Source organism: Mya arenaria, chromosome 14, assembly GCF_026914265.1.
Source record: "Mya arenaria isolate MELC-2E11 chromosome 14, ASM2691426v1".
In the NCBI taxonomy this organism is placed as follows: domain Eukaryota; kingdom Metazoa; phylum Mollusca; class Bivalvia; order Myida; family Myidae; genus Mya; species Mya arenaria.
Genome location: NC_069135.1, coordinates 43,431,143 through 43,443,036, shown reverse-complemented (window position 1 = coordinate 43,443,036; position 11,894 = coordinate 43,431,143). Strand labels below are relative to the sequence as shown.

The following is an 11,894-nucleotide window of genomic DNA, read 5'->3' as shown; positions in this document are numbered from 1 at the left end:
CATGAAGCTGTCGCATTTTCAGTTTAGTAGTACTTGTAGAATTAATCAATATGTAATATTTATGTCTTATTGTTTACTCTTATGTACCAGAATATTGGTTATCCTTGAACTGCCAGTAGCATATACATTGTATATTTGTTATAGTCCTTTTTGTTTGATATGTTATTGGTTTCTTTTTCCATTTTTTTTGGTATTTTGACTGTTGGGGCTGAGTTTGCATAAACAATAAAATGACATTAAATTGATAGTATGAAAAATAACCACATAATTTAGACAGATGACCACATTATTTAGTAAGATAAGAATATGAAGAGTTAAAAGAGCATTAAACTATGTTAACTGAAATTTTGGATAGACTTTTATTAATTATTGTGATAGTGAAGTTCACATGGAATATTAAATGCTAGACTCACCCCAACAGGTCCTGACATAATGAAGTCATAAGGATATTCCAATAGCAATTTTTTTGATACTCTTAGCTGTTATTTGTTTATTTTATCATTTAAGCGACTTGTGTTATTTGTTTTATGCAGACTCAAATAGTCATATCTGTTTATTTGGGGAGGGGGGGGGGAACAACTGAATGAATTCAATTCAATACAATAAAAAAGGAGAACAAAGCCACGGGGGTCTATCTATTTCTTTATATAATTGCACTTAAAACCTTCAAAGTATTTCATTTACAAAGCGGGTCATTTTATCCGGTGATGATGCCTTTTTGATGACAAGTGACCTGATAGCATTTTTGTTTTATTTCAAAATGACGCCATAATAATATAGGGTCACATCATTGTTTGTTGAATACAATTTTCTTGCATTAATATATTTTGTTCTTCTTACATGAGCTGTATACCAAAATATTTCATTGTACACAATGTCATGTATTGTTTGATGTTTTCTTCTGTTTTTGTTGCCAACTTTATAATGATATTATGTTGTATCTATGATATGGCTTTATTTTGAATTCCATGACATGTTGGGGTTTTTTATGAACAATGTTAACATTATGTAAAATAAAGAAATTGAAACATGTAAATTATCTGTAAATGCTAAATCTTAATACACTTTTAAACTGGTATATAAATATTACTAGCAGATTTGAAAGTAACTTTGCAATCAAAGACATGGAGTCTCTTATAAAATTTCAGAAAACAACCTTAAATGATAATTAAATTCAAAAGATTATCGCATTTTGTAAAGGTCTCATTTGATTGATACAAGTATCAACAGAGGTGGACAACCATTCAATTGTCTGTATACCATTTTTAGCTATATTATTTTTATACAAAGTTACTTTCTGTGCTAGTGCATAAATTCTACAAAAATAACATCATCATTATGTCATATGGCAGAACCAACTCTTGGTAAGTTCATTGTTGTTTTTCAGTTACTGTCTCAAAGCTGATTTGATAAAAAAAAAAATTGTTAAAGCACAATCAGTTAGAATAAGAAGAATTTTAATCAAAAAGTGATACAATTTTTGAGTGAAAGTTAAATTTTGTTTCATAAGCATATATATGCCTGCACACAAAATAATATGAACTCTATTCACACAAAGGTGATGTCAGCCCTAGACTCATTTCAGAGATACTTAATGCAATTTTTTATAAGCGGACAACAGAACTATGCAGCAGGCCTCGGATGTTCAGTTAAAACTTGAGCAAAACAATTGAAATGTAAACCAATGAAAACCTTTTCCCTCAACCTTATATTTCATTTTCACAGAACCCCGGCGAGGACCGGCCATCACCAGCGTCAGTATTCAACCCCCGAGAGGACTCCAGGATCCCCCGTGAACCCCCTCAATGTGACCATGAGTAGTTTCCACCTGTCCCCTGCAGGGAGCCTCTCCAAGGCCTTCAGTAATGAGATGCTCGAGTGGTACGAGGGTGAGGGGAATCCAACATCCGTCTGAGATTAGCCATCATCCGTCTGAGACAGGTACAGGAATTTCAATGTAAGGGAATTTAGCATTTGTTTAAGGCAACCTCTTGTCTGTCTGAAGCAGGCAAGCAATATCTAACATCCGTCTGAGACAAGTCATTAACCATCTGAGATCGGTAAGTGATGAAAGTGTTTGTCTGAGGCAGGTTGCATAGTCCAACATAAGTCTAATGTAGATAATGTATCATCTGTCTAAAACTGGAAGGGATATTTCAACATTCGTCTGAGGAAGATATTGCACCACCTATTTGAAAACCAAGGGAGTTCCACAATTTGCCTGAAGTAGGTAGCATACTCCAACATCAGCTTTAGATAATTCCTTGTATTTATTAAGTAGGGAGGAAAAATTATTATTTGTTTGAGTCAGTTGTCATTGATAATCATTAAATTGAACCCTTAAAGATGCATATTTAGTGACAATGATTCTACTTCTTACTTGAGGTTACTTTTTAGATTGCATAAATTAAGGAAACTATTTAATGTATCATAATTTTCTACTCGCAAACGACAAAGTCTTATTAAAGTATGTTGCTAAAGACTCATTATTATCAGTATTTGATTACTTTGAAATGATTGAGCTCTTCTTTCCATCATTTCAGGCAGTTTTTGACCAGACAATCGGACCTCGTTATCCATATATACGAGATTAACCATCACACCAGTTCTACAGCGGAGCTACATAGACAGGGTCATCATACGAGTTACTGTTATTAGTTGCAAGGACAATAATGACCACATACACACACACAAAATGGGAGGGACTTTACAGTAGTATCTTCATTCTTGCAGTCATAAATGGTGATAAAATAGATTGTTGTAACATTCTTGAAAGGGGAATCTTATTGAGTGTCATAAATGCATGTTGAAATTAAAAGAAGTGACTAGAACATTAAAAGTTTGAGCTCGTTGAGTAAACAATTGACATTCAATCTACACCTCCATCTCATGTTTATTTCACAAAGTTTATAAAGAAGGGCTAATATTGCTTGAATTTCAACAAATAAACAACACTGGATTGAAGGCACTGCCACTGGTAATAAATGTGTGAACGACCTTTTTGTGGACACCAAATCGCCGCTTTGTAGGGTGAATAATGGTTGTATTGTTAGTATGCCTGTATTGTTTGTAAAACTTGAATCTTGCTCGGACATGAGATAAAACATTCTGTGATACATAAAGGTTTTTAACACAAAACATTAATTTTACTTGTACAGAATCTGAAACATGTATTAATATATGTGTCATTTTTACTTCAATTACATTTTAAATGCATAAGTTCCTTTTAGCTTAAAATGATTGTAACACATGCCGTAATAACTTTACCCTATTTAACCTACTCCACAGTTATCAATGCAACTGTTTTTTTCACAGTCAGATTTCATTAAAACTTTTACATATATACCAGAAACTCTCTTGTACGCTTATGAGCCTATAGTTCTGCTTCGAATAGGCTTCTGTCAAAAGTCAGTTGTTTTTATGAATATTTACAACTTACATTATTTATTTTTGTTGAGTGTTAATTTCTTCTAACATCTTCGGATATTTCATCTTTTTGTTTTCATATGCCATTTGAAAAGGCCAGTTGATTTGCAATACATTGAAAAAAGAGATACATTACATGACTCAAACATAACATAACATTAACTAGAAGAGATTAGATATTTATTTATTTTGCAATATTTCATTTTTTCCCTAATGAACGGGTGAAGGTTTTAAGAAGCATTATACCTAAGCAAATAGACTCTTTATGCTTTTTGATCATCAACTTCTATTAACAGATACAATTTATCCTGAACATTTCAGTATTCAGAAATGTATTTATCAAATTGTGCAATGTTGATTGTCATTATTTTTTAAATTATCAACATCATACTTTATACATGTGTCTACATGATCACAGCGTAAACCCTGCGAGGCAAATTTTACTCTCTTTAATTGCCCTATTTTGAAAATTACATTTATCTATTGGATTCCTAAAAGATCTGAAGGTCTTTTCCTAACTGAAGGTTTATTCCTAACTAAAGGCCTTTTGCTAACTTACGGCATTTTCCTAACTGAAGGCCTTTTGCTAACTTACGGCATTTTCCTAACTGAAGGCCTTTTGTTAACTTACGGCATTTTCCTAACTGAAGGCCTTTTGCTAACTTATGGCATTTTCCTAACTGAAGGCCTTTTGCTAACTTAACTGTCTCACAATATGTCTGTAGGTCATATCATATGATGGGTTGATACTGGGAAACATCTTTAATATTCAAATCATATACTGGTAATACTTTACTAAAATTTATACTTTTTGATAAAAATACAATTAATTTTAATATCTATTAATTCGACTGAATGCAAATTTTTATGAAGTTAGGAAATTCTTTAAGATGTTTTATGAACAACTTTTATTGGTGCCAAATAACAGGACTGATTAGCAAAAATGTAATTATTGGGAAAAATGAGCTTTTGACAAAAATGTTTTACAATAATTATATTAATTCAGGAAGACAGTGAATTCGTTTTCCATTTCTAGGAGGTTTAACGCCCAAAGTTCAAATTTGCTTCACTTTTTATATTAATGACAATTGCAAAATATTTTTATTTTTCTCAGATAGTCTGTTATATAGACTATATGTTAATTTATTATGTTACTGCAGTAGGTTGTGTTTGGAAATGACGACCAAAAATGTTCATCTGTTCTTTTCTTGTCAATATTATAATTAATATGTGTAGATTTAACAAATACTATATGCTAGTCTGAACATTTAACTTATCCTGCATTATACTTACATTCAGCTAACATTTATAATGTGTAGAAAGTTATTTTGATTTGTTTTACATTCGACCTTCATTTTGGTACATGTATTTCTCTCATGTTTCCTTATTATAACTTGTTCATCTTGTAAAGAGGATATTTTTGAAGGCAATGTTGCTATTGATTTTGATTTGAATGAATTAAATGTCATGCTATGACAATGAATAAATTGATAAAAACATTACATGTTGTTTGTTGTCAGAATCCCGGACATACAGGTTGCTGTTAGCTTGTTTGGTTTTTGGAGATAAATGTTGGGATACTGTCACAGTCTTGCCATCATCATCGTTGTTGTTGACAATTGTCATAGCCCATCATTAAGGTTGTAGGCTTTTTGCAAACAGTTCAGTGTTGGCAATAGCTTCGATTTTATTCTCCTCATTGCAGTGTACGCGAACACGTCGGACAGTTGGACATTACCGGTAGATTTCAAACTGTCTGTCGTATCTTCAAAGAACGTGGGACAGATTTGTCCGACGTTTATGTTTGGGTAAAAATAATATCCAAAGTTGAAATATTCATCGCATATGAAACCTTTGACATCTGTCATTTTAACCGGATGTTTATACTCCTAATCTGTGTAGTACGCATGTGCAACAGATGGAACTAAAATGCGTCTTCCTTAAAAGACGTAATTTTGACGTAATTTTCCACGTAAACCAGTATTGCCAAATTAATTAACTATGACAGCTTCTTTATAAGTCATGGATAATGACCATGTATCAACATATGTTAGTTTAATAAACAGTTTTTGTTCTTAAGCAATTAATGGAACATTTTCGACGAGACAATAATGCAGTGTTATATCTCAGTTCCACACTTTAAACTAGCTGTCATGAGAGATTCTCGGGTCAAGTGGGATGAGGTCATAGCCTTGTTATTAGTCTCTAGAGGTGTAAACAAGTATGTTAGGGTTAAAATATATAACTGGGGCTAAACCCGGTAGTAAGAAAAGAAAACAGTCCGATAGTGAAAAAGTAAATCCTTCCAAAGTAACAAGGCACTTCTCTGAGAAGTGGAAAATCGGTAGGCTTTGGCTACATTATGACCTCATATTGGAAAAAATGTCCGGCTGATTTTGGATATTGTGTAAATAAAAAGGACACGATTGTTTCTAGATACAAAGATGGGAAAGGTAATACAACCTATTTCATTATTTACATGTCTTCTGAAAAATGTCCTACATAACCAGAAATTGTCCTGCGTAAACGATAAAGACATCAGACAAAATGTCCAGCGTGTCCAAAAAGTTTTTGCGTACACTGCTCATTATAATTATATAATATGATACTATCACCAATCGAAACAAAATGTGTTACCATATATTGATCTATGATGAAGTGAAATGTAACATCTGCCATATCATTTTGAAATACACCCTGTTGTCACAATGTACTTTGTAATAAGATATTCACATCATACTTGTCAGACATATGGTCATACTATAAATATATATATATAGGGTTCATCTGCTGGTTATGACAAACTTGTCTACAAAGTTTGAGGTCACTGGGCCTAAGCATTCTTCAATTATTAATCAGAAGCAGATTTTGAGCTTAAGGTCATTGGTCATTATGACCCTTGACCTCCAAGATATATAGGGTTCATTTGCTGGTCATGACCACCCTGCTTACCAAGTTTGAGGTCCTTATTTCTAAGTGTTCTTCAGTTATTGACCGGGAACAGATTTTCAGCTCAAGGTCACCAAAACCTCGACCAACTGACCTCAAAATCAATAGGGTTCATCTGCTTGTCATGACCAACTTGCCTTCCTAATTTGGGGTCCCTGGTTCTTCAGATATTGACTGGTAACCGAGGGACGGACAGGCGGAAGGACAGTCTGATTACTATATTCATCCCTGCAGAGGCATAAAATAAAGGTAAACCTAAACAAATGGATTTCAAAGTTTAATATCCTGTAAAGAAGAAATACCTACATGTACACTTAAAATTTCTAACTGGTCCCAAATTTGGATTATACTAGGAAAGTATAAACAAGGAAATCACAATAACATGGTGTATAAACAGGTTTGGACTTTCGTTGCTATATACCAGATGATTGCTTTTGGTCCAAAATATGAGGAATACTGCAATGAACACATTGGTTAGCACACTCTCTCCTCAGCAAGGCGCCCAAGGAATTGATGCCAGCATGGACCTATGTAAGTTTGGTTGGTGGTCACCAAGCTGGGGTTTTCCCCGGTCTCTCCAATTTTCCCCACAACACAAGACCACCCTCTTGCACACACAGATAGACTAAGCATATGTTCTTATATCTTCCTTCACAATAGTTGTAAAATAAAGTTCAAACTAAAATTGAATGTTCTTCCTTCACAACAGTAGTAAAATAAAATTCAAACCAAAATTGAATGTAAAGCCAGAAAGGTTTTGTCATTGAGTTTTAGACCTAAGCCCTTCTTATTGTAGATTCTAAGTGCAAGTTGAAATTATCTTTTTAAGTCTATATTTTCATTGTTTTGCTATACATTCATGTAAATTGAACTTCAGATAGTATAGTTAAGTTGAAAACAATATTAAAAAAAATCTTATCTGCTTGTAGCCATCTGTACAATTTCTACAGATATAGGAGTTTTAAATAAAATCCAATGATATAACAGGCACTTAAGTTTTAAAAACAGACTATAAACCAACAAATCATGAAATGTGAAATGATTTTAAAGGCAAATACAAAATCAAATGTACAATCCTGAACAGCAAGTATATGACATGTATTCAATGACAAGCATCCTTAAACCCATTAACACATGAGAGTTTTTTTTATTAATTCTGTAATATCACTTACAGTATAATATACTTATTTTTTTTACCTTTTTCAAGGCAAAATATCTTAAAAGGCACAGGCAATATACAGTTTTTGATCATTAATTTGTAAAAGATAAATACGATCCTTACCATGTAATGTCAAGGCAGATAAATAAGTAATACTTAGTTACACATAAGTAACCTTGAACACAGCTGATTGAATTTTAACAATATAGTTGATTAAAATACTAATGACAAATCTTAAATATAGTGCATTTATAAACATAATGACAAAGCATTTCAAAAAACAAACAAGAGGAAGATAAGCAAAAAAACAATGGTTGTCTCTGTTTTTTTCTCTCAGTCAAACAAGGGGAAAAATCAACAACAATTAAGCCCAGAGTTACCAGCCTTGCTACACACAGTAAACATGTTGCAAGAGACAATGTGTCCAAGTTTCATATGAATATCTTAATGGTAAATGAGTAATGCACTAGGCCGACAACAAAACACAGACTATGACAATACCTTGATTCTTTGTATATGATGGAACTTTCTTGAAAGTTGTTCGTTACCAATATCTTGATTTCAACATTCAATACTCAGTAGCATAATACATGCAATTGAAATTTTAAAATTGTCACATCAGAAGAAACTATAAATTTAAAACATTTCATTTTTCAATATTCACACAAATTTTAAATGAGCATTTATTTTTCATCAATTTTTTATTGAGCAGTAATTTTTCAACAATCTGATTTTTAAAAAAGACTGATCATTAATGTCAACAACATGGACATGTTAAACCATGTAAAAACAGTACTACATGTTTATTCTAATTCTTCTTCTTGGACTCTTTCTTAGCACTTTTGTTGCCTGTCTGGTTTCCTGATGAAAATTTTGCAGTGTTTCTGTTACCTGTAGCTGCTGCAGATGCTGGGCCCAGACTTGTTATCGGTACCCGACCTTGTGCTCTTGGAAGGTACTCCTGGGTGACTTGATTCATCACAACAACAGCCATAAAGGAAACCGACATCGCAGAAATATACCACAGAATGCTGGAGACTTGATTTACAAACCAATCGGAGTACAGTCCCAGCATAAGAGTGAACATGACCAAGGTAAACACCACAAGGCCTGCTGTGGCATGATATATTTTTAATTTTCCCAGGCTGATCTTAATTTTGAACAAATCTCGTAAAAACTGGTATTTCACAATGTTTCCGCCCAAGGCTGCTAAAGGAATAGCACACACTGTTATAATGCCTAGCAGACCATGCCATGAGGTGAAATGTGGTTTCTCATTTAAAACTTTGTTATAATAAATGACCGTAAATCCTGTGAGTGAGCACACAACTGCGAACACTTGAAGCACGTGATGGATGAGGACTTTTGTAGGTCTTTGCATATTAACAAATATTGAGCTCTCTCTGTTGAACACCAGCATAGCCTCAAACATGCCTACCACAAACTGAAATGATATGCAAATTACATAAACATATAAAAAAAAATTAATTATATTTAATACGTTTTCGTTTGTACTTGTGTATTATCGTTTTGTCTGTACATAGACATGTTTTAAAAAAAATGACATTTATAAAATAGGAAATACATTAATAAATCAGTACAAATATTACTAGATCACTATTTTAGAATATATTCCAATGAAAAACTCAGCTTTTCATGAACTGGAAACTGTTGGCATTGTAATGATTAATATATATACTATTAGCTTCTGGTCATGTTTTCATTTTGTCATTAATGAATTGATGTTCGCTTTCTGAGCAATGTACATTTGAAGACTCCTAATGCTACAAATGACCCTTGTAAACAGTTTTCCATATTAATATTTAACTTACCGCTAATGTCATCAATGTTGGATGCCATGAAAACAGACCTAAAACAAGAATAGAAAGCGTTATGAAGTTTTGTCACATAGCAATTTCACTGAGTAAAATACAATACTCAATTAATTACTGCAATAGTTGATAATAAGGAAATTGCTCAATCTAACCTGGCAAAACCGGGCTTGTACAACATTTTGATATCAAATGCTTGTAAGTGTTCCACAATCAAAAGAATTGGCAACTTAATCTAACTTGTTACTTCCAACTACTGCAGGCTGGATTATTTCTCAACACATGACACCTTAAACACTAGCAAAAAAAAAAATTACTGACATCGGTCAGCTAAGATATAGATCTTTTTCCTGTTCTTACTTACATCCAAACACTTAACAGTCAGTTATTGACACAAAAAATATTTAAGATTATTAATAATTAAAACAAAACTTTATGAAGATTGATGAATGTGAATTATTTATGACATTCAATTGTCGACCATCCGAAATCTGTTTATCCGGATATAAGCAATAATGGCAAAATGACTGATTGCGAAAATCAAACAGAGAATCCGAACATACTCGAGCCTGGCCATGCAGTATAAATCATAAACCCCGAGAAGAGGACAGTAATGATATGTGCCACCATATTGTTCCACTAAAAAAAAGATTGTGAAAGTATTGGGCGTAATGTCATCAATGTTACTAGTAAAAGAGACGCTTTTTTAAAAAGAGCAGTCAACAGTTATTGAGCTAATGAGGATGGGAATGTTGCCTGAATTACCTGTTCCTGTAAAATTGCTATCGAGCTTTTGTATAGCAATAGTACGAGGGGTACAAATCAAGTAGGAACGATGAATAGACTTGATTGAGACAACGCCATATAAAATCCAAATCGAAGACTGGTCAAAAAAGCTTCTGCGTTTCCGTACTGGGTGTATGTGTAAAGTATACAGAATGTTTGTACATGTATCAACGAACGCATATGTTATTAATTCTCATTCAGATGAGCTTTGATAATGATAAATCGGTGGTACGCATAGTATCATTACTCTGGTGTACGAGAATGATGTTATTAAAGTGGTCATTAATCGAAGATTCAAAGAAGGGATGTTTGTTAATAACTATTTGAAAACGTGACTCAATATGCATTATTGCGCCAATAAATGCTATCACAAATGGCATTGAAAGTAGCTTACTTAAATTAGCTATTGAAAAATGAATGTTTATTTTTTTAAATTCTTATGAGTATTTGGTTGTTCGAACTTATTTTCAGTTGACACATGTGCGGCTCAGTTATTCGAATGCAAATAAAATCCCAGCAAGCAAATTTCTATGATTTCACTTTTATGAATGTGTAATTCAACAAATGCATTTTAATAGTTCATCGATGACGAGGTTAATCGTTTTCTACGCAAGTTAAAAACAGATACGCATCTTTTTAGTAGCAGGATATTTTTCAGCGTTTTAAGCGATACAGTATAAAAATGGTTATGATTGAATGGGGTTATATCATTCAACATAGGTTCGAGGCAGTATATACGTGCCGCGAAGTAAATATAAGCTTAAAATGGCCAGTATAGATAGCATGTTGTCTTAGCATGCATTGTACTATGATTAATCATACATTGTTATATAGTATGAATGTTAGTATTTCTTTATATGAGGGGACATTATATAATCTCTTTTTCATCTATTAATTCCTTATACAGTATATTGATACAAGATCATGCGCTCTTGATCCCCAACAAAGTATAAGATCATACATGTTTGCGTTAAACGATTATAAAATCGACCAAATTATTTCTTATTCAGGAAATAAAAATACCAGTTATATCATGTATGTACATTTTAATTATACTTTGCTTGGTTTGTATTTTTATACTTCCTGTTTGAGCAAACGAAAAAGTCCATGAAAAAAATAGTAATAAAGACAATCGAAAATGAAATTCATGGTAAATAATGAAATAGTCTTAAAAAAGTGTGGAAAGAGCATGCACGTACCTCATTCCAATAATCTCGTCGAAAACCGTGCATCCTAAATTATGCGTAACTTAAATGTGATTCCCATACGTATGTACTAGCAATCAAATTAATAATAATAAAAATCACAAATCATCCCGTCCGTATAATGACGTTCATTCACGACAAGTCGTCAATATGAAAACAGTTTCGAAGAATATATTCATATATTTTCCTGAGGAAGAAACCCCGAAACTACTGTAGGACATTAATTGTGCTTTGCTCATTGGAAAGGGCACGTTCCAAGCTCGAAACACAACATCCAAACTACGAACCGCCGCTTGTCACGTGTATTAAATATTACAGTCAAGTTGGATAATATCATCCTGAGGATGGATAATATTGGAATAGCAAATATAACTGACAATAATATTTCATTTTGAACAATATTGAATTATATATATTTACAGCATAAACAACGTTTTTAAAAAAGAACAAAACATTGGGTTCTGTGCGGTCTATAACTGATTTTGCTTCTATTTGTCCATTTGGTGTATAGCTAAAAATGTGCGGGTATATAACCCC

The 11,894-nt window shown here is 32.8% G+C and overlaps 2 protein-coding genes across 9 annotated transcripts in view; one reads left to right on the top strand and one right to left on the bottom strand.

The window, feature by feature from the left end:
• The window catches only part of LOC128216457 (FERM domain-containing protein 4A-like), a 106,926-nt gene extending 101,998 nt beyond the window's left edge, over positions 1–4,928 (top strand). For 6 of the 7 annotated variants that reach the window (XM_052923033.1, XM_052923027.1, XM_052923029.1 and 3 more), the window contains 2 exons: positions 1,726–1,941; positions 2,544–4,928. In XM_052923033.1, coding sequence (XP_052778993.1) covers positions 1,726–1,915 — 190 coding nt within the window. In that variant the 3' untranslated portion in view covers positions 1,916–1,941; positions 2,544–4,928. Of the gene's footprint in view, positions 1–1,725; positions 1,958–2,543 lie in introns of all 7 variants that reach the window. The other variant, XM_052923028.1, reaches the window with a different exon arrangement.
• Positions 4,929–6,639: 1,711 nt separating this feature from the next.
• LOC128217680 (transmembrane reductase CYB561D2-like) lies at positions 6,640–10,068 on the bottom strand. Of its 2 annotated transcripts, none has more exons than XM_052924987.1 (3): positions 9,930–10,068; positions 9,367–9,404; positions 6,640–8,978 (listed from the first exon to the last, which is right to left on the bottom strand). In XM_052924987.1, exons 1-3 carry the CDS (start codon positions 9,994–9,996, stop codon positions 8,343–8,345), a joined length of 741 nt encoding a protein of 246 aa, XP_052780947.1. In that variant the 5' UTR covers positions 9,997–10,068; the 3' UTR covers positions 6,640–8,342. The 2 variants fall into 2 exon arrangements, with proteins under 2 accessions (XP_052780947.1, XP_052780948.1); XM_052924988.1 differs by lacking the exon at positions 9,930–10,068 and adding an exon at positions 9,522–9,896.
• Between the last annotated feature and the right edge of the window lie 1,826 nt (positions 10,069–11,894).